The 23562-nt window shown below is 36.5% G+C and overlaps 1 protein-coding gene across 2 annotated transcripts in view; it reads left to right on the top strand.

The window, feature by feature from the left end:
* Positions 1-16985: 16985 nt before the first annotated feature.
* The window catches only part of LOC116258837 (exocyst complex component SEC8), a 41456-nt gene continuing 34879 nt past the window's right edge, over positions 16986-23562 (top strand). Inside the window, exons 1-3 of one of the 2 annotated variants that reach the window (XM_031636250.1) lie at positions 16986-17106; positions 17494-17564; positions 22676-22888. In XM_031636250.1, coding sequence (XP_031492110.1) covers positions 17499-17564; positions 22676-22888 — 279 coding nt within the window. In that variant the 5' untranslated portion in view covers positions 16986-17106; positions 17494-17498. The other variant, XM_031636249.1, reaches the window with a different exon arrangement.

Raw genomic sequence — 23562 nt, 5'->3', positions numbered from 1 at the left:
AGAAAGGTGTCCGACGTCCTGACTGCTAATTGGTCAGGCCCATATGAAGTAGCAGCACAATGTTCGCTGATGTTTAGTGATCTATATATTCCAACCTAACATTGTAGTTCATGTTTGCCATGCCTTGTAGGGTAAAAAGTCATGCTCTAAATTAATTACTGTTTACATTTGAACCTATGCTTAAAGTAATTGATGAGTCAATCTCAAACCTAGTTTTATCTCGGGTATTTTCCATGCTAACACTCAAGTTAGGCACATCGACAAGCGGCCATTTGACAAAAATATCATGCATGTATCATTCTTTTCATAATTGAAACTTAACCAAACACACACACACACACACACACATATATATATATATATATATATATATATATGTATGTATGTATATATGTATTAGAAAACAAGAAGTGTATATCAGACTTTGATGAATATTATCTAAGCCGTCAATTCTAAAGAAATCAAATGATGGAGATTAGGTTACAAATATCAAAAACATGTGTGTTGTTCTTTCAAGGGTCCAAAATATTCTTCAAGAGAAGGAAATTATGAGTTTTCTTAAATAAATCATCTTGTCTCCTTTAAAGGTTATGAAAAAACAACCTTGCTTCCATATTTACAACTTAATGTTCACCTTTTGAAATCATTGGAACTGATGCAGCTTGAATGAAAATATTGTAAGCTTAAAAGAGAAAGAGGGAAGCAGAGAGAGATCTATTAAGTTCAGCCCAAATTCCAGGCAAGTGGTGAAAATTAGCGGCCCCATGCAACGGGACAAAGAGGGGCACCAACTTGTTGCTTGGCTTAAAGAAGAGAGGCAATCATGTGCTAGGAAAGCATTATTGCTTCTGAGAATGAGTTGTTGGATTGGTTAGTGCAATTAAGCAGAATTTGAACTCCATGTGAAACACAACCTGCAAACTTTTTGCTCCTAACCAATTTGACAGTTGTTGAGGGTGGAGTTTGACATATGCACATGTATTTTTTCAATATTTAGCTCAAAAAAACTGCACTTAGGTCGGGAGACTGGTCGTATACACCAAGGTGTGATTTACTATTCGAGCAAAGTATTTTAGTACTTTTCTTCGCTCATGAAACACTTAAAAATTGTGCAACTTTATATTATTAGGTTCTGGGATCCACATGCATGTTTTTCTGCAAAAGCTGATTATATGCACTGTCCCGTACACAAAAAGATTATACCCCTGGCAATATACTGGCCACCTTACTCCCGGTGAGTAAAAGGGAGAACCCTTCTATAAAGAAGGACAAAAAAGGTAGTGAAAAAGTTAAAAGCCTAAAAATGACATTTAAAAAAAAAAAAAAAAAAGACCATAAATACTCCAACTCCCCCCTTTCTTTTTTCTGGTGCATATTGTTGCATGCACACCCTGGTGTACACAACTCACTCTCTTGGTACAAAAAACCGAGGATCTTAACAAAAGGTAACTTTTTCATTTTCCCATTTTGTCCTCGTAAGAGTGAAACGTGATGGCATTGGCATTTTGAGGAGTCGAACACATGAGCAGCATGCATGTTCGGCCATGAACAATGTCAAGAATCTCACTGCTACTGTACAATTGCTCCTCGCTGCAGTAACTTAGGCAATATATGAGAATGCCTCTCTAGTTGGACCTACTTCTACCAAGTTGGCAAATCAACTAAATGAAGAAATTAATGTGCGTCCGAAATGTCAACGACAACTTAGACCCCTTCAACTTTTACCCAGACAAGGACTACGGGTGCTTTATTAGACCACCCACATGCAAAAAGGTATTGAATTCTCATCTTCAAAACAAAAATAAAGGTATTGAATTCACATCTTCAAAACAAAAATAAATTTTTACGATTTTTTTTTTCTGCTTCGGCCCCTTATCCCATGTTGGCTTCACGCCACTTGTATGCTTATTTATACGCGCAATCATTACAAAAAGAATTCAATTGATAGGCGGTCAGTTTCCGATTTAAAAGTGCGCGGATGCGAACTCGGAGCAAAGGTAGGAAACCGTTCTGAGCAAGCGACAAAGTCTCTCAACCCAAGATGGATATTTCAAACTGAAATGAGAAACTAAAGATAATGAGATATAAAAAGCTAGTGAATAATATTGACAAGACAACCATTTTGCACATTCACATGTTCTTCCTTTGAGATAAAGGCTGGGGATTGTTTAATCTTGACGCATGTGAAGATTGGAAAGGGATTCGCTCGCTGAAAATCTTGAAGTTGATATTGCGGGGGACTGGATGGATTTTGAGATGAAACGTTTGTCGGGGAAAACTGAAGTGAAGTTGAGAGGGAGAAGGAATGAGAATGGGGAAGGGAGTTAAAAAAGGGATGCGCGGTCCCATATCAGATGCTGCATGCGTCCAATGCACGTGCACGTTGGCATGATGACGAGAGCCGCCCATACAGAAACATGTGCGCTTGTCTACAAGTGGAAACAATTTTGGCATTTATCTCCTCATACATACATAGTATCCCCACCATATATACACACACGAAAACTAGGTAGCTATCAAGCCCTCGTATACCCGACATATATATATATATATATATGTATTACCAACCGGACTTTGATAGAAATCATTTAGGTCATTGATTTCAATGACATGTGGAGGAGATTAAATTCTAGACATATAAGTCATGTTGATTTTTCAAGAGTTCAAAATACCCTTAAAAAAGGGGCGAGAAAAAAAAAAAAAAAAGAAAAGAAAATAAACTAGCTTTCTCTCTCTCACTCTCTCTTACATCCAAGGTCCACATACACAAAATCAAACGTGTGTGTGTTAGAGAGAGAGAGATTCTCATAAACATAGTTGCCGTGCTGGGTCAAATGAACATCGGTTGTACTCATTCTCTCCCTCTTTCTATCACACACACGCACATATATATATTATATATATAAGTTAGTAAAAAGCAAACACCTTGATCATGGATAAATACCAGATCCTTTGATTTTGTTTTTGATTTTTAAAGTGTTTTTTTGCAGTCTAACTTTATGATATGATCTTAAAAATGGGTTGATGCAAAATATATACTAAGTTGATCATTTGTTAGACTATAATGGGGTTTTTATAATAAGAAAAAAATGAACAGCACCCACGACATGATAATAAAAAAATCAATGTTTTTCATTAAAACAACTTGAATCAAGGCATGTTTTATATCAAATAGTCTTTATAAATATATTAAGATGTTTATATTGTATTTAAATTAGTTTTTCAACAAAAAAAAATCAATGGGTCTGGTTTTTATCCCTGACCTAAGTGTCTGGCTGCTCTATTTATGTGTACATACCTTTGGGTTTGTGCTTGTGAATTTTGGATGAAAGGGAGGGAGAGGGGACCGGGCAATCTTAAAGGACGGAGTAAGAATCTTTCATGAATCTCTTCTCCATGCAAATAGGATTTTGAAAACTACGTACACATGGTTCTTCTCATCTCTATGACAAGAATGTCACTTGTTCTGTGGACGTAGCAGAAACTATTTAATGCGTTAGCTTAGTAAATTAACATGATGAAATCAGACCAGAGAATGATAGTTAGAACAGCAGGTATACTGTATAATATTGATGTGATGCGTGCATGGGCGCATATGATAGGTGTGATTTTAAGTGTTCCAATTCTGTGAAAAGGTGCCTCCAAACTTATATGTGCATTGTTGTCCACCAAGCTCCTTGCGTGAACTCATACGAGAAAGTTAGTGAAAGGTCTTCTTGGATTTCTGTACCGTTTGATTGATTTTCGTGTGACAAAAAGCGTGTATGTATGTGTTAGAAAACCAAATGCATCTTTTACAACCTTAAAAGCTTTGGTTGTATATGTCGCTATCTCCATTAATTAAATAGTTTTACTTTAGTACTTAATGAGGTAAAGGAAAACTAAGTAATCGATGATAGTTGTCATTTTAAACACATATACACATACTCTCTCTTGTCTAAGGGGGATAGTGTAGTTGGTCCCAAATGTAGAGAAAGAAGGAGAAAAAAATGAAATGGATAACTATCAGGCATTGGTATACTAAGCCATTTATTCTAACGAGATCATATGAGATTAAATTGCAAATATAAAAATCAAGTTATTTTCTCAAAAGTCTCCATTATAAAATCTCATTTATTTTCTTTTTTTTTCTCTCTCTATCTCCACCTTTGAATAGTATTTAAGACTTTGAAAAATCAACTTGAGTTCTATATTTGCAACTTCATCTACATCATCTAATCTCCATTCTAATATATATATATAAGAGAGAGAAAGAGAGAACCGATAAAATGAAAATATATAACAAAATTTGAGGACAAGAAGTCCCCTAACTACAAGAACAAACCGCAAAAGCGAAATGGAAGAATGAAATATACAAGTTAGCAACACAATAAAACATAATAAGAGGGGTGAAGAGAGAGTTGACAGATGGGGCGACAGGGTCACCCAGCAGTAGTAGACGAAAAACGGCACTGTAGCAGAGTAGCAAAGTGGACATCCTCCTGCACAAGACGTGCCACAAATTCCGATGATGAGAATGTGCCCTTGAAGACCCTGTTGTTGCGCTCCTAACTTTTATAGAGAAAGAAAAAAAGAGAGATTAGTGGGTACCAAACTTTTATGTAATAGGCTGCTGAAGGATCAACTTGGCTGTTCACCTTTCTAAGAGGATGGCCCACCATGGAACTGTGGCATGGCCGCGCCCTTGATCTGCACATAGTCTCGTGGAGCACCCAATTAGCAAAACGCCATAATGGAGGTGGGAGTTACTGCTCATTGCGATGATGATAGTCAAGCATGCACATGTACATATGGCACCAAAAGTCTTGCACCAACTCATCCACATGGGGAAAGATCGGAGCGTAGGGGACAAACCCTTTCCCCTTCCCTACACTTAGGAAGCATCCTGGTAGGAGTACCAAAGCACCCTACCAAGTAGAGCTCACCCCTGCCCCTTGCTTAGGCCTCTCCCATTTCCATCGATGACCTACTTAGTAAGTTTAATCAGCTTAATTAATCAAGCACAAATTGTTCAAGTTCGATCACGACCATTTTTTTCTCCGGCCTCAAACAAAATTTTCTGGCTCCACCATTGCTCATAATTCATGTCGTTCCAAGCCCGCCGATCAATTTCAAGGAGAGGATCGCCATGCCGAGTTCCCGGCCGGGAGCGGTCCCTTGTGAAACATTTTTGTTAATTTTCATTGCTACTTATACGTGACTGGAATGTTAGTTGGTCTTCTGCAATCTTAATCATAAAGACATGAGCTTCATCCCCCTTTGGTAAGAGGTTGGACTTAAGACTTTCAAGTTGAAAAAATTTCAGGATTTTATGTCTCTTTGAGCACAACCTAATACTTGTCCGCCTAACCCCAAATTTGTTTTGCATAACATGATCGAATATGTTTTCGTGTAAGCGAATAGTGCATTTCTTGTGGTGACATGCGGATAACACAAGTGTGAGCTCAAGTTCTATGTGGCCTAAATTGGCCCGAGCAAATGTGAAGCTAGAAATTTGTCTTTAAACAGACCAAATGGTATTTTTTAAAAATTTCTACAAGGCTGAACTATGTTTTTCAAATGTTCTAGAGGGGTGAAATTTTAAAAAAAGAAAATCAAAATGATTAATGTAATTCCTTTCTCTTTTTTTTCCAAAATATGTGGAGGGGCCATGGCCCCTGCCGCCCATGCACCACCCCTGGTCCGAGCTGGCCGAGTTCTAGTCAAAGTTGTGTTGTGGGCAGTCATGGCTTAGGCTGCCATGGTTTTACTTGAGGTGCCATGTGATGGGACCAGAAGTCCATCCCATGAGAAAAGAGAGGAAGATTTTAGAGGCCAGGGGGGATGTGGTGGGCTCAGCACCAGATGTGATGTGAGCTTAGCTGCTGCTGCTGGTGGTGATGGTGATGATGATGCGTGTTCCCTTTCAACGGAACGCACATGCTTGCACATGCAACCCTCTTTCCGTTCTCACCCCATCTTCCTTCCTTTGGACCTTTCATCACTTCGATAGGCTGAAACATTCCCCCTTTCCCTTCTCTTTGAAAGAAGAAAGATCTTTAAAGAGGGTAGAAGGTTTGATAACACGCACTATGAATTTTGAGAAAGGCATCAAAGTCTTTTAACAACAAAAGCTCAAGGGAGAGCAGTTGTGCCCCCTGGCCGCCATTTGCCTCTGCTCCTGGCTCTAAACTTTCCTTTTCTCCTTCCAATGTGCATTAATTTGTTCGCCACTCATGAACTTAGTCACAAACATCGTTCTCTGAAAAATTTTAATGGCAGATAACCTTGCAACATCTTTACGATCTTCAGTAATAGATAGTGTGCATCTTTTGGGTTAAATCAGTTTCGGTTTCTGTTTTGCTGAAGCCTGAAATTAGGAAGCACCACTGTGAGAGAAGGTGTGCATAGCAGCGTCAGCCAATTCATCGAAAGCAAAGTCATATGCCCACACTTTCTTTCCCATGGAGAATTATTTTCTCATTGGAATCACATTCGCAGAAACTGGCTTTCACATGGGAAATTAGAGTGGTTCAATAATGCAATGGGGTCCACCGAAGAGGCATATTTCCTATGAATGTTTTAGCTAAACCCCATTGTTTCCACGACATATATATATATATATATATATATATATATATATATATATAATATGGTAATTCTGGTTTTTAGAGTCAACCAGCCATCTAATGTAGACTGCCCATTTTAATATGATGGACGCTTAAAACAAAAATAATGAGAAAAAAGTGATAGATATTTTTGTCATCTAGTATTAATTTATATATTTTTCTTATCGTTTTTCTCTCAACTATCCATTTGCTTCAAATGAACTGCCCTGGTTAGTTGGCTGTGTGATTCTAAATAGCTAGAGTCATCATTCAGTTTTATATATATATATATATATATATATATATATATTAATTCATTTAGTTTCTTAGAGATCCATGGATAGATATTCTACGTATGGTAGTTTTTTATTGAGAGCCAACAAGAACAAGGTATGGTTAAACGTATTTTTTTGTAGGTTGGTAAGCCTAACCGTCTAAAAATATCCTAGAAAGACCTAGGACCCATGTTTGAACAAACCTGCAAAACGTGGGGCCATTTCAGCTTTGAACTTGTTTCATTTTCATATCAATGATTATGGGGGTCACAGCTTCAGATACAAGCTGCAGTGGCCATCAGTTTTTCTCATATTGGTGGGCTGCAGTAGCATATTACTCTCTCTCTCTCTCTCTCTCTCTCTCTCTCTCTCTCTCTCTCTCTCTATATATATATATATATATATATATATATATATATATATATATATATATATATATATATATATATATATATATATATATATATATATATATATAGTGAAAGAATGGTGACTCTGGCAATATGAAGTAACAGAACTTGAGTGCACTAGTCTTTCCAGTTTAATTTCAATTACATGCATAAGCATGAATTACACATTTTTTCATTGCCATGTCAAATATAGGGTGTTATAATGCCTAGAATGAAATCAAGTCCATTGATTAATGCAATAAGTAGATCTTGATTGGTGGTTAACTCCATGTACGTAAACACGGGCATCCATATGCATAGACACCAATGTATAAATCATACAATGATTTGAATTGACCATATATATGATTCAAAATGGCCACATATACATGTGCTACGCGTGCACGCACGTCGACCACATGTAACAAGCGGTCTAGGGACAGTGGCCCGGTTTGGGTCACTAGCTCTTTGTGGACGATAAACCTAGGTGAGGACCCTAGCCTGCCATGATCCATCAGGGTCAGGAGAACTCGGACCAATTTTATGTTGCTTTAGCCATGTTGGTGTGGGTCACGACCATGACTGACGAACTGTTCTTGCTCGTTTCAATTTTCAAACATACAGCTATGTATCTGAAGCAGGCCTAGAACTGGTCATAAATGAATTCAATTTCGATACTGGTTATTTATATACGTGTCAGAACTAAATTTAGTTGCATCAGGTGATTTTCCTATGTAAATGCAATAGTATCAAAAGGGGAATTTTGCAAGAAAAGTAGATCATGTTTAATCTGTCATAGATGTGGCCATGATAAAGCTCCATTATGGCTGGTTCTGACCCATATGGGCAGAAGTTGACCGTGAATCAGCCCGTAGATCTAATTTTGACGAGTATGAAGGTTGTTCTGAAATCTTAAATGCATTAACTTTATTTTGGTTTTGGTTCTGATTTTTCTCACCTGATCCTCAAATACCCAAGCATGAATCTCATTAGATCATAAACTCGATTATATCAAATGCATAATACATCGACACCAACATGAATTCCACCCACTTATACGCTCATACTGAGTTACAGTAAACCTAACTTTTGTCACCATTATATATTCTTTTCTATTCTTCTCTAAACAGACATTCTGCTGCACAGTTTTCTTCACATGGTTCACCAAAAGTTTCATGCAGGAAAATCTACAGCGCCCTTGAATTGATGTTCTCTGATAGTTTAGAAATTTGTCTACTCAAATTACTGATACCATGAATGCGATGTTCATTGACCAAAGATACAGGCCTCAAGGAAATAAGAGAGAGAGATGTGTTGTCACATCTTCTACATGAAGGCTAGAAGGAACCTTTGAGATTTCTGCTCGTGAGTAGGGACAGGATCATCAGTTGATGTACGCAGAAGAACTGTTCTTCGCCATTTCGTGACCATTCACTGAATCGACATTCAAGACAGTCATGATAGTGGCTTTTGTATCAACTTATTGTTGTCTTACTATGGTAATGAAAAGCTCAGTTCAAGAGATCACTTCTTGTCTGTGTCTGGTAGAGTGGCTGCTGTAAAGCAAATGAATTCAGATGCTTCTGTAATGATTTTTTAAAATTTTGAAACGTTTAAAATTTTTTCTTTAAAATATACACAAAAAATATAAATTGGTGCTTTCTAACATTGGTAAAAAATATTAATGGGCTTCCCTGAACTTCTTTTCTCGCTCCGGCGCTCGTGATTGCCGTATCTGGGCAGGAAAAATAATAGAAAATTTTGAAAGGATAGCTGGATAGATGGAGGCATCAGGCATGGCCTAGCTAGTGCCAGCTTCTTTTATCTTTGGAGGGATGTACATGACCCCACAACCTATAGGTACAGCATTGATTCCTGAGTCATGATTTCAACTGTTGGAATATCCCTCTCTCTGATCTCTCTCTTTCTCTCTCTCTTATATTTCTTTGTTGTGTTCAAAAGTCAGATACAAATGATAGAGAAGACATTTGTTGCAGAAATGATAGAGAAGAACTAATGGATGATTACCATGGTCAGTTTTTTGTCAAAAAGCAAGAGTTAATTGTTAAGTTTACCAGTATGATATTGTTTAATCACCTGTAAATGATAGATGACAAACACTGGGTTTACTCTAGGAGGTTTAGGGTGCAGAACTTCATGCATAATCTCCATTTCTAAGGGTTTATCTGAATCTGGAAGCTCCAAATTAGTCAGCTCAGTTAGACTTAATTCTTTGCCCTAGACATTTCAATTTTAAATGACTTCTGGTTTTTCAATTTTATTCTCTGTTGGGCTTTGGTCAGTGGCGGAGCCAGCAAATGTAGGCTGAGAGGCACTAATTATAAAACCTTCGCACTTTAAGGGGCAGTGCTGTATAAATCAACATGTTTTAAGAGTATCAATATCGAAATAAAGAGATTTTGGGGCCTGGTGTAGGCAACTGCCCACACCCACCTATATGTCGCTCCACCACTGGCTTGGTATTGATTCTGCTGGATTTGGCACGTTTCCTATTTGATTCTTTTGGGCGCTACCTCCTGATGGCATTGACAGTTAGGTTGAGGGGTTTATTTTTTACTATCTTCTTCTCTCTCTCTCTCTCTCTCTCTCTCTCTATATATATATATATATATATATATATATATATATATATATATGTATTTATTTATTTATTTATAATTGCTAATTGGCCAACTTACAAAAAGACAAAACTAGAGGGAAAAGGGTGTAAGAATTGCAGCTTCCATTAACCATGTCAATTGTCAGTGGTCCTCAAAAAACACGGTAGTCTGCATTATCCGTGTAAATAGTGGTAAATGAAAACCAAATTCCTTTTCTAGATCTAGTCAAACTATTGAGCATGACCTACTCAGAAATTTTGTTGTTATTAACTTTCTGCAGCGTTCAGTTGTTTGCAGTCACTGGTTCCGCACATGTGAGCAAGCAGTAGATGGTGAATATGACAATTCAAATGCAGGATTTATGAAGAACTGAGTCATATTGTAAGTTTCAGTATTTAATCTGATTTTTGGCCTGAAATCCATTACAAATGTTGCAACACACCAAATGTTCATTTAATTAGGTCAATTTTTCTTTGAGAAAAGGCAAAGGCCTCATTTAAAATGTTGTGCTGTGGGACATCAAAGATGCCCACATCTATGCAAAGAATCAAACAAGTTTATGAAGCCACATATATTGGAAGGTTTGATGCACATAATCTTCCCTTATATGTCCTAAACAATGTTTGATGCAATGCCTTCTGCAGTTTTTTGATAAAAGAAATGAAATGACGTAACCAGACTTTTGGTTTTTCTTTTTTCTCAACCTTTTTGCCAGATGGGACCTTACAGATGTGATTTTATTAGTAGAAAAATCAAATTTCACTTATACGGTTCTAATGTGTAAGTAGGTGTGTTTGAAGTGCTTCAGAAAAGCGATACCTAATAAAACCTCATGATTGCTAATATTGTTTCAGACATTACACTAACCCAAGATTGATTTCTGGTAAATGAACACATCTGCTTCCTGCGATCTACATAACTTTCACCTGTGATTTTCACCTTTTCTGTAATGTACTTCTATTAATAACAAGAACTTGTTCACATACAGAACCTCACTCTCTCAATGGAAAGATGAGGGAGGCCCACAATTTTCTAATCCACAACAAACAGAGTGCCTGGCAATACCAACATGAGAAAAGAAGGTGCTTCTTGCCCTTCCGTCCATTCAAAGTGAAATTCTCAGCTGGTTGAGTCGAATGAAAGAAGGCCTACTTCATCTGTGGCTCTTTGCAGCTGGATGGGTTTCCTGACCTTTCATTTACAAAGAAAGAGGAATCATGCAAAGGAAGGTTCTTAGCTGCGATGCATCAGCGCCATGCAGAAAAGAAGAATCATTCATTCAACCGAAAGAAGAAATATGCAACGGGATCCAGCAGATGAGTCAGGTTTAAGGTGACTCACTTGCTAATAGTTAATACTTTTAAGTGCCAAAGTCATTGAAACCCAACTTTAGAACATCTTTCTTTGCCATTTTTGAAATCCAAAGATTGATCAGCAGCATTAAGGGTGCAGGAGCAATTCATACCCAATTTGACAGGTTTGCTTATATAGAGCTCTGTGGAAATTAAGCCAAACATGTAAGAGCCAATCTTTTCATCATGCGTAGGGGAGGGATTCAAAATCAAATTATAATAGAGGGATTTGGATGTGGTGTGTAAATAGATCTGCTTAAGAACCTCATCAAGATCCAATATTCATAAATCATTACACATCAAAATTACTCCTGCACCAAAAACCTCATCAAGATCCAATATTCATAAATCATTACACATCAAAATTACTCCTGCACCAAAAACCTCATCAAGATCCAATATTCATAAATCATTACACATCAAAATTACTCCTGCACCAAATTCCTAAGATATCTAGGGACTAAGGTCCATTTTGCTACTACAGTGCCAATTCAAAGGGATCCTTTTTCACGTCCCGGGGAGGATTGGCTCAATGGTGGGGGTAGGGCTGGTAGGCAGTAGGTTGAAGCGGGACAGAAACAGCATCGCGAAGCACCAAAAGTAGGCCTTGTACCTTAGTAGGACAAGAAGTTGGGTGCGAATTTCTTCTCTCTTCTGGGCAGTAGGATGAAATAATCATCCTACTCACCCAAAAAAGACATCTTTTTTCCCAACTCATGATCCCTGATTTATATAGGTAATTGAAAAGAGTTCTGTGAAACAGAATCGAATCAGCTGAGCTGATGGTTCAGTAATTTAGCTGAATTGATATGAGTAAGCATAAAAAAGTATTATACATAATCAGCCGATGATTCAAATCAACTTGCCATCATTTTAATCAGAATCGGTCATTCAGGCCAATTTAGACTGATATTTACAACACTGACTGAAACAGCCATCTCTGCTCCATTGTCGGTGACAAACTCACCCGCAACATTTACACCTTCAAGACAATTAATGCACCCTTCTGTTCCTTCAACCATGATAAGTAACTTACTCAGAGTCATCCACTTTAAAAGGGTGGGTTTATGTCATCTGCAGACAGTTGAATGCCACTTTTACTAACTCATTGCTTTCTTTCTTTTTGAGGGATACCTTTGCAGCAACTGACAAACTTGACCTCCATGACCAATCTGTACCACTTAATTAAGCAATGGATGAGGTGAATACGTCAATAGCAATAAAGAAAATGGTAGGATTTATCAATTGCTTACATCACTGAATTTGGAGAAAGAAACAAAGAAACAAGCAAATAAGTAACTTCTCTTTGGAAAACAACACATAACTACCCTAGGCCTGCAATACCAGTTGATGCCTTCTTTGATGTCAAGTGATTAATTTGCATCAACTAGGTCAGGTTCCTTTCTGCCTGGCATGTAACATGACAGATTGATCAAATTATTTGTGTCATGTAAGCTAACGAACCAATAAGAACAAATGATCTGCTGTATTCAAGTAGGTTATGCACCTGCCCTCAACCGACAAGTGTTCGTTCCGCTTGGCTAGGGACTTACACTTAAAAACTTCAAGATGCATGAATGATGTCCATACGTTGGTTTGGAATGTGCATGACTTCTGCATAATCTGGTCGGAGTCTGCCTAACTTTAGTAGATTGCAATCTCCCTGTTCAAAAAAGATCAAGAACAGCTTTGTTTTACCTCATTCGGATAACGGATTCCCTGCTATATCTTATTTCGTTGGTGGATCCAAATTGCTTACAAAGAAAATAATGTTATTCAAACTTATTATTGGATCCAAATTGTAGTTGACCTTAACCGGCATTTACCTTATTTGTGATTTACTTGACTTAGAGCTGGTAGGCAAATTAATCAGCTGCTGCTCAGCTTAATCTGGCTGTTAAGAAACTCAACTGATTGGCTTATAGGTTGAGAAAATAAGCAAGCAGTCAACTAGTTAATCATATGGATATCCATCTTAGCTAGATCATGTAGTTTTGTTTATCCATAGATCAATATAAAACTAGTTTTGTTTATGCATAGATTAACAGTGCATTATATGTTCTAGGTGAGCAACAGAAGTATTTCATCTTACTGCTCAAAAGAAAGCCAAAGCTCTCACCTAACCCTTTTTTCGCTTAAGATACAAGGCCTGTTTTTGGTGCCTTGAAATGTCACCTCCACCTCAATAAAGTGAAAATTCAAGCACTTAAAGATCATTGCAAATAAAAGTTCAAAAGAACAATTTCATAAAAATCAGTTGGTGTTCAGCTTATAGCTCGATCTTACGATCGAGTTTCAACTCGGCTCCTTTCAACACAAGTCATGCAACATAAGTCATGCACGAGCCAAGCACAAACGAATCCTCGTTGAACTCATGCCTGCGATGGACCGTGGATGATTCGACCCAACTTAATATAAGTAGATTATTTCCTTGATATCTGAAAAATGCATATTTGTTGTTTATTATCATTTTTGTGTGAAAATTATTTGTGATTTATATTTATATTTCTAAAATGCATATACATGGATTCGTGTCGTTAAGATCCAAACTTATACATTAACTGCATTTTGGCTATTGATTGTGCTGCATAGGTCATGTTTGACTCCATAATCGATTCATTAGCATTTTGTATTTTGTAGACATGAGAGATTCATCATCCAGATTTTTGTGTCAAAATGCATAGTTTTTGGGTTTAGATCTGGTTTGGTTCTAGTTAGGATTCTGTTTAGAAAATTAATCTTAGATTTGCTTCGTTGGATCAGATTATGTTTTGGATATATTTATGGATATGAGCATGTAGCTATCTGTATGTGTCTTCATCTATTTCATTCAATGAGCATGGGATCATTTGTCATAATCGGTTCGGGTCCATTATATGCATAGATCGATTTTTAGATCCAGTCTTGGATTTTGTCGCTTGTTTCATGATATGGATTTGCTCTGTTTTTATAGATCCAGATCAAGTAATCCAAGTATATTAAATTGATCTTCAAATTATGTCTACGGATCCAGATAGGTTTGAGATGCATACTCGATTCATATATGTGCATGTTTTAAATTAATATTGGACTATCATGAAGGTCCAAATGTGAATAAAACGAAAAGGATAATGCTAATTTATATTCTTATGATATTACACATGCATGAAATGAAATAGACAATATCTCAATTTGTTGAGCACCTATTGAAAACCATGGGAACATGAGATTTGACCTCACGCCGGATAAGTCATAATATATTGGACATTATTGAAAACGAGAATATCTTCACATAGGATCATGTAAAGGCCACAATATAACATAACATTCTACCATATCAAAATATGGCTATGACATTACCATATCAAAATATGGCTATGACATTGTTGTACTCTGAGTTGCCAATGCAATTGAGATGAAAGAAGACTCCAAATTTGCCACTGATCTACAGTTCTTCAGTCATTCTCACTTTGCTCTAATTTACTAAGTAATTAGTTCACGTGCTTATTTAAATTTTTATTTAGGGGAAACTGCCTTAGACAGAGAACTCCCAAGGTTATATCTATATGTCTCAAAAGTTTTGGTTTGTTTCAAGACTTGGATATACTTACAATACATCTTTCAACTCGCGTACACTTCCTACCATTAGCAGTATAGAAATTGTAGCCCATCAGTACGTGACAGCGACCAAATGATTTGAACGTTACCTGGTTGTGCTAGGCCCTTAAGTGTAGGGCTGCACACGAGAGCTTGGCCAACTCGAGCTCGGCTCGAGTCGAGCTCCTCATGGCAAGCTTGAACTTGACTCGACTACTCAAAATCATGCTCGAACTCGACTCGTTTAACTCGTTTAGTGTTAACTCGTGTAAGCATTAAGTGTAAGCATTAACTCATGTAACTCGTTTAACTCTTGTAACGTATGAAAATTTCTTTTTACCATAAAAGTTAAAGCCGATGATTCGGTAAACCGGTTTTGGCAATATTATATAGAATATCGGTTTACAAGTCGAGTCAAGTATAAACGGGTCAAGTTCTTGAGTTCCTGAAACTCGAACTCAACTCGTTTATCGTTTTGAGTATCTTTGTAAGCTCCAACTCATATGAAACTCGAACTCAACTCGTTTATCGTTTCAAGTATCTTTGTAAGCTCCAACTCACATGAGCTGACTTTTTTCGAGCGAGTTAGAATCCAGCCCAAGTTGACTCAGCTCATTGAGGAGCTCTACTTTGAGGATGCTGCACACATGAGAATGCTTCATTCCTACACGGGCGAGTTCGTTGTTTATTTCCAGGCGAGTTGGGTCATCGTCCTTGTCAGTTAGTAATAACAGTACGCCACCAAAATTTTTGATATTGTCTAAAACACATCCAACATGTATCATTATCAAAAGGATCAAACTTTTCCTAAATGAAACTCAGGTTATGACCGATCAATCTTGTCCATGTATATTTATCTCTTGGTAACTAATCCATGGATTAAAATTTTTGTTCATGGACTTTCGTTAGTAGCTATCAAACGGACCTTTAAGGTGGAGTTAGTGTAATAAAAAGTAAAAAAAGAAAGTTCCTTCAATGAGAACAAGTTTATTAGGATGTGGTCGTCTATTTGAAAAATACTCAATACATTAATTCCTAATTAACTATATCTGAATAAATAAGTTTTTCTATTAGTGTGTAAAATAATTACGTCAACTCTTTTTTCTGTTAGATCTAGGAAGTTACTTAGAGAAACTTCCATATATTTACAATGCTCGGTAAATTTTTATCGTGCGAGTATTTAGTTGTAAGGTGATCAGATTTTACCAACAATTAATTTGTCGAAATAACTTTATGTCATTTTAATTAACCATGAAAAACTTAGTTGCTTCTATGACAATATTGAAATGTCAGTTGAATTTTTCACTAAAATAATCGTTTTGGCCCTGTCTTTTTGTCTGTAATTTATTAAGGAAATGCCATTTGCGGTGATTCTTTAATAAGTTCAAGCTTTTCATAAAAACTATTCAATAAAGATCTCAAGTAAATCTTCGTAACCTAAAAAGTAGAAAACATTAGTTAAGATAATAAAAATGCATGTCTAGTTTTAGAGTAATATTGAAAAGGAAACTCCTGCTAATATTTTTTTTTTTCAAGTTACAAAGATCCACTTCAAACTCCTATTTGATAGTCTTTATACAAATGTAAGCTTCGTTAAAAAAAAATCACAAAAATGTAACCTTTTTTAACTGCAAATTAAAGTAAGGCAAAAAAATAAAAATAAAAGTTTTCTTTTCTATATTGCAAGTCTGGAGTGCTTTTCTAATATTTCTCCCATTTAAAAATTGTAAAACTGGTTACAATTGAAAACAACTAGATCAATAATGTCCAAATTGGCATGAACCAGCCGATTCAAATCATTAAAATCAAGATCAAGTGAATGGAACGCAAATCAAGAAAATTAATTGCGCCACCCATTGTATACTATTTTTTATAATTTTAATGATTATTTTATATGTTTATTTATTTTTAAAAAATAGATATCATTTTTTATTCATAACTGATCGGCTGATTTTCTGAAGTCGTTAGTGGGCCGATTAAATTCAGTCTTAAGATTTTGATGGCAGTGGAAATGATAACGCACACATACAAAACCACCAAAAAGGAAAAATTATAGGGAACAAAAATTCTTCCATGCAGGTTTAACAATTACAGAAAGTCTAGGCGTAGGATGGTAAATGAAAGAAACTTCTAGCGACTGATATTGTAAATTGTTGAGAAGGCAAGCAGAAGGAACGAGGTAAGCGCTGATAGTTCGTCATCGTCCCCCGACCCTCTTTTTTTCTCTCTCTCTCTCTCTCTAGATCTCGTCGTACTCCTGCGACATCACCGGCGGCCGGAAGTTAGTGCCGGCAACCGCAAGTCAGGTCTCTCTCTCTCTCTCTACTTCTCTCTCTCCCCATGATCGAAAAGTGCCTCCTTTCTGCAAATTCTGGTTGTGTTCGGGGGAGAGAGAGTGTATGGGTGAATTGGTCAATTGGAGAGAGGCGTCTCCTCTTCTGTTTCTGGTACTCATTAGGGTTGATCAAACTGCTTCTTTGAGTCAAAGAACTAGGTGGTCGCTTGTTATTGCATTTCGTGATTGTTTTGGTAATAATCGGAAGATCGTTCGGTTTCAAGTGGCAAGCATTTGGTTGCATTCAGTCTTCCTTTTTCTGTCGCTTGGGGGCATTATTTGTGTTTGATCTCGTCGAATTTTCTGTTGCTTGGAAGTGTTACCGTCTCATCTTTGGGTGGGATCTGTTTCGGTGCAGAGAGCATGGTGCTCAGAGATGCCTCGAGGAGGAGCCTTTTCGATGGGCTGCCCATTTCCGCCGATAGATCTGTAAGAATTATTACATTTTCCTTTTCAGATTTTTTGCCCGATCATCAGTATCACTTACTTTTAGTTACCAGTAATATCCAGTTCTACTTCTCGTTCTGTGGCGGAGCTTCACATTACGTTTCCTGTATTCACGTGTGGAATACATAGCGTCTAAAACATAATTCCGTTTATTTACATTTAATTCAATACCTAATCATGCCAAGCAACATAATGTGATATCATCATTCAGACTTGCATGCATGTTCTTGAGACACGGTAGCATTTTTCTAGATTCTGAAACTATGAGTTATGACACTATGTAACTAGGCGGATTATGTCGGTTGATCTAATTTGTAATTCAGCTGCAGATGTGTGCTACTTCCCACGAGCAACTGCAGGGTGGCACTTTACACACAATTAGGAAATCGGGACTAAACTGGGGCCTAGGTTCTCTGATTGTGGACATATCTGTGCACATGAATTTCGCTGGACTGTCTGTGCATGATCAAGATTTTTGATGTGATTAGCTTTAGACGTTGTGGGAATAATTTCCCTTTTCCAATCTTGTGAATTTAATGAATTAAGTTCCTTCTTTTGCAAAATTTCTGCAAAGAATCTCTTTTTAGCAGATATGGCCACCAATAAGGAAGAAAAATTTTCTACAGAAGATCTCATTTTAGCAGATATGGCTAAGGAAGAAATGTTGCGCATCTCTGTTGTCCTTTTATTCTATAAGTAAAATCCTTTTATTCTATAAGTAAAATAGATAACTAGGAAGGGTGTTAACTTACTGTTTTTTTTGAGCTACTTCATCTATTTTATGAACTCATGATATTGATGTCACTTGCTTTTCATCATGAAACCATGAAACGTGGAAGAGGGCCTAAGTGGTACAAAGGCCTGTGCATGTCGTAGCTTTCAGTAGCTTAAGAATTATTATGAACTTGGAACATTGGTCCCATAGTGCAGAACATCTATTGAGTCATTTGGAAATATTGAAGGACAAATTGTAGTTTGGTGGGTGTGGTTAGCTAGGAGTAGGTGGTCGTGTTTCAGTTGGTTAGGAGTGGCATTGGAGGTTTCCTCTATATGCAGGGATGGATGGGTGCTTAGAGATTCAGGTGAGACTTGCGCCATGCAATCGCCATCAACTCATACTACTGAGCTTTGATCCAATGTCATAGAATGCTTACTGTAGCTAGTATCATTCTGGCCCTAATTAAGTTATGGAATGTAACATAAGGTAGAAATCCTAAACTGTTCTGCATTTGAAAAATTTTAAACTATTAAAAAAAATACCAAAGCAGAAAAATTGTTCTTTGTGGATAATCATCAATTGCATGAAATAAGAAAATAATAAACATCAACTAATAGATATGCAGTATGAATTTCAAATAGAACTTATAAACATCAATTTGTTCAATACAAAATGACAACAAAGTTATCATCATTAAGTTTTTCAGCATGACAACTACCACAAATGAAAAACACAGATTCATCTTCATCATCATCAGTCATCAAAATCATGTTCTAATTTATCATCATCATCAGGATAGCCAAACATTTAAACTTCCCATTATGATCACTAACATGTTCATCTTCCTTTGCAAAATATATCTCCAATATATACAAGTCTCCTTATCACTTAATCTCCTCTGATGCTAGTCAATTTAATGTCTTCCTCTGGAAAATCTCGGATTCTTCTTTAGTTCATGAATCTAACTCATCAAAATGCTTCAAGCTGATGAATTCAAGTTGCTCCTTATGCTTCTCTACTGATGTTTTCTCCACTTGCGTAAACAACGAAAAATAATTAAGAGGTAGAAGCTGATGATAATGTTTAACTTAAACACATTATGTAGAAGAACCTCAAAGTTCTCAAAGTACTGTGTGTTACCTCTGTCTCTATTGCATATTATAACGAACATAGACAAGGTCATTCAACCTTTTATTTTTCTATTTTTTCTCTTATTGTTAATTTGCTGAAAATCACTCTAGTTCTTTTAATGTCAACTTGTTTTGCATGTTTAGCCAATGAAATGATTGCATAACTTTTCAAGTAGTCGTTCCCAAATCTATTCCACTAAGAATCTAAACAAAAATAAAAAATATGAGAAAACAATAAATGAGCAACAAATTATGAGTCAACTATATTGATTAAGGCGTGCAAAATAAATTATTACTTTGATGCATTTTAGCTTAGATTTGAATTGCTGGGATTTTCCCATGTCACCAAGAACAATGACTCCTGCATTTCTCAGCCTCAAGGACTGTCTCCTGTGTCTCGGATTCTCAGCTTCAAGAACTAGTGTCTCAATCCAATCTAATAATGCTAGTTTACTTTTTCATCCATTTAAATTGATGGTTAACAGTCATTGGAAGATTTAGATGATATATTGTTGGTAAATATCTCAAATCTGGTAGTTTGACTTGTGGCAAAGGTTGTAGACCAGTAGTTAGTCCAACTGAATATGAGAATAAAAATTAACCATGCTGCAATGGATTGTTAATGTCTCATCTTTATTCTGATTAAGGAATTCTGTTCCACGTAACTTTGTGTCATCCTAAGTAAGTTTGTTTCCTTCAGTTCAATGAAACAGGCCCATGTTTTATAGCTTCTGTCAACGTTACCTCTAAAGTCTAATCTCTATTGTTTCATGTTAACATATCATGTGTAGGGAACCGGGTCTGGATCCAGACCCGGTCCCATGGGCACGGGTACCGAGAGTGGCTCGGTACCCTAGGCGTTTTTCCCTCTTATTTAATCTCACTTATAGTGTAATTGTTGATTAAGTGATATAAGATTTTCTCTCTCCTAGGGTTGCGGTTGTGCACCTAGGTTAGAGCTTCTCCGTGGTTTTTCACCTCTCTTTGAGGTTTTCCACGTATATTGTGTGTTCCTTCTCTTTCTCTCCATCTTGGTGTGTGTTTCTACATTTCATTTGATTGTATGATGGGAAAGTGCTTTAATTCACAATTTTACTGAGTTAATCTGGCCATTTTGGTCTCTTTGGATATCCATAGTTGAGGTGAGCAGGACGTACTATGCCATGAACTTGTTAATTTCTCTAGTCCCTGTGTCCAGGAACGCTTGATTATTTTGTTCTATTTTCTGAGCTTTTGCTGAAGGAGAATTTATATTATTCAGAAGAAAATCCGTTCTTTGTCAGTATAACAGACAATCATGATGATTATGTTAGCATGCCATAAATGCCTCTTCTTTTTTGCTTTCACTCATCATAGTGAAGGTAAACCTATTCTTACGGTTGATGTTGTCATCTACAGGTTATCTATTTAACACGTCACCCAGTATGTGGCGCTTAGTAGTTAAAAATTAAAGTGCCGATTAGTCAGTTTAATCGGTTGACTTGGCTGTCAACTGACTTGTGTTGCCCAACGAGCAACTAGTTGGTTAGACTAGACAACCAGTCAGCCTAGTCATTGTCTCATTGATTAGCCGACTAATCCTTAATAGTGTACATTCTTTTCATAAATAATTAAATAAATGTGTATATATGTTTCCCTATTTACTTCTATATATCTTTAATCAACTGACTTGGACTGGCAAGCCTTTTTATGGTCTTGAATAACCTCTGCCAGTATCTGTTTTTCACATCCTAGATATGGTCTCCAATCTTCATGCTCATAGATTTTGGAGGTGCTGGCGGCATACTACATGGCATGCGAGTAGTAGATTAATGTGCATCGTGTCCCTTCAAATAATGAATACGATTTTTCAAGTGCCAAGAATTTGGTGCGGTTCTTTCATTCCCAGTTCACTCTTCCCCGAGTCCTTCTGAAATGTGGGACTCATTCAGCATACGACCTCATAGTAGTGTATATTATTTATAGGTAACAACGTGACATTTTTTAAAGGGCATGCTTGCATGAAGATGTAAAACTGCCACACATACTGTTGCTCATATTGGCCTCTTTTGTAATTCATAAAAATGAAAAGCATGGGTATACAGGCAATATTGGCATATACGTATACATTAATAGCGAGCAAACATATTGCCGGTTACTAATATTGACATGCACATTTCTTCAAGAACATGAAATAAATGAAAATTTATAGCTGATCATTGAGACATCAACTAATAAGTAACTTCAACATGACTGATTTCTCGGTTTCCTAAATTTTGACAGGGTGAAATATAATTTTTCAAATTCTTTTGTAGGCTAAACTACCATTCTACAATTTCAAAAATTCAAAATTGATTGGCAGTGGGCTGAGCCGCTGCCTGGGTACCCGGCCCGACTAGTTATCAGGCCGGCTCAGGTGGGTCCAATATGCCCGATTTGAGCATGATAATTTATTTTTAAAATTTTTTATTAATATATATATTATATATATTATATTTTATTATAATTGATTATATCTTTATATTATTTTTTAAAAATATATTTTTAAATTTAATTGTGCCAGGCCGAGGCTCGAGTATTATTAGCATATATAGTTGTAGATGGTGATCAGCATATACTGATCTATGATGCATCATGTAACTATCTAGATGGCGAGCTAGGTTGTCAAATGAAACACTTTATAACTATTATGTAAATATGATAGAACATTTTTTAAGGCATTCCATGAATTTGCCTCGATCTTTAAACAATGTAAATAAAATAGTTTCATACTTCTCTGTTTGCTAAACTGACCCATTAGGTCCGCATGAGTTTCACCACTCAAAGTTTATGGTTGACCCAGTAAGAAGCCAATATCGAAAATTTGTTTGGTGCCGCAAGTGTGGGAGCATAAGATGGTCATCAATATAGTCTATGATTAGAAATTGTCATGTTGCTAAAAGCTTTCCCTGGAAAACTCATAAAAACAATGGAATTCATCTGTACCTCTAGTTACATCGGCAATATTGCAAACTTTCTTGATGTTTCTGATCTATTGTTATTCTACAATGCCTTCATATGCTTACTAGGTTATTCTTATCTGTTAAAAGTATATTTGTGTTTATAAGCTAACCTCACGATCTCTCTTCCACTTAATTTGGAAGGGGTTAAGCTTATGAGTCATGACTATTGATATGTGCATATAGAAATACATGCTGGTTTACATATGAATCTCATTTCTGGAAGGATGGTTCTAATTTTGTTCCTCTGTTCATACCAATGTACAGTATTTGCAGGAAGACCTTACTAGGATCGATGAAGGGTGGACTGCTGCTCGATTTGATTCCTTACCTCATGTTGTCCGTATTTTGACATCAAAAGATCGTGAAGGTGAAATACAGTTTCTGAAGGAACAGAGTGATATTGTTGAAGAGGTTGTTGATGAGGTAGTCCATGCTTATCACAGTGGTTTCAACAAGGCAATACAAAATTATTCTCAGGTATGTCAGTATATGTACTTCTTGCTTGTTTTGGAAGGCAACATCTGCCTATATTTTGCAATGACCCTTGTCCTCTTTGATTTTTTTTTGGACCTGACATGTTGATGTTCAGTATGTCTACACTTTCAAAATTTCAGGTATATATATTTATTTTTCTTTGTCACTTTTGATTTTCACCATGCTCAAACAGGTTTAGTCACGTGCAGCAGATGAAATATGTTTTTGTTTTTGAATTACTGGAATCATTTTTTCATGCTTTTCAAAACAATGTGTTGCGTAGCATTTGGAAAACTCTTTACGGTAGTAAAAGGTTGTTGAATTTGTCCATCTGTCATCAATATTTCAATGCATAGACCACATGTAAGATCTGGTTGCAGCCACGTATCACTTAGGACCACATGCATCTCATTGCATTCTTTCTCCATGGTATTCCAAAAGAAGGAACTTCTTGTCAGTGTGGCATTTTATCAGCAATTGTTGTGAAGCATCAGATTGTCAACTGTTTCAGAAATGGTTTGATGAGACCAAGATTCTGGTTATTGAAGTCCAATCCATGGTGGTATTCCATGCACAACCTAGGGATTAAAAATAAACATTCAGTATTAACTAGATCTTCCTCTATTACATTTTGTTGGTTGACCTTTATTCCATTGGCTTTGACTGTTTACTTATGT

This window comes from Nymphaea colorata, chromosome 8, assembly GCF_008831285.2.
Source record: "Nymphaea colorata isolate Beijing-Zhang1983 chromosome 8, ASM883128v2, whole genome shotgun sequence".
Classification (NCBI taxonomy): Eukaryota; Viridiplantae; Streptophyta; class Magnoliopsida; order Nymphaeales; family Nymphaeaceae; genus Nymphaea; species Nymphaea colorata.
Note: the sequence above shows the minus strand (reverse complement) of the source record. Positions and strands in the feature narration are given on the sequence as shown.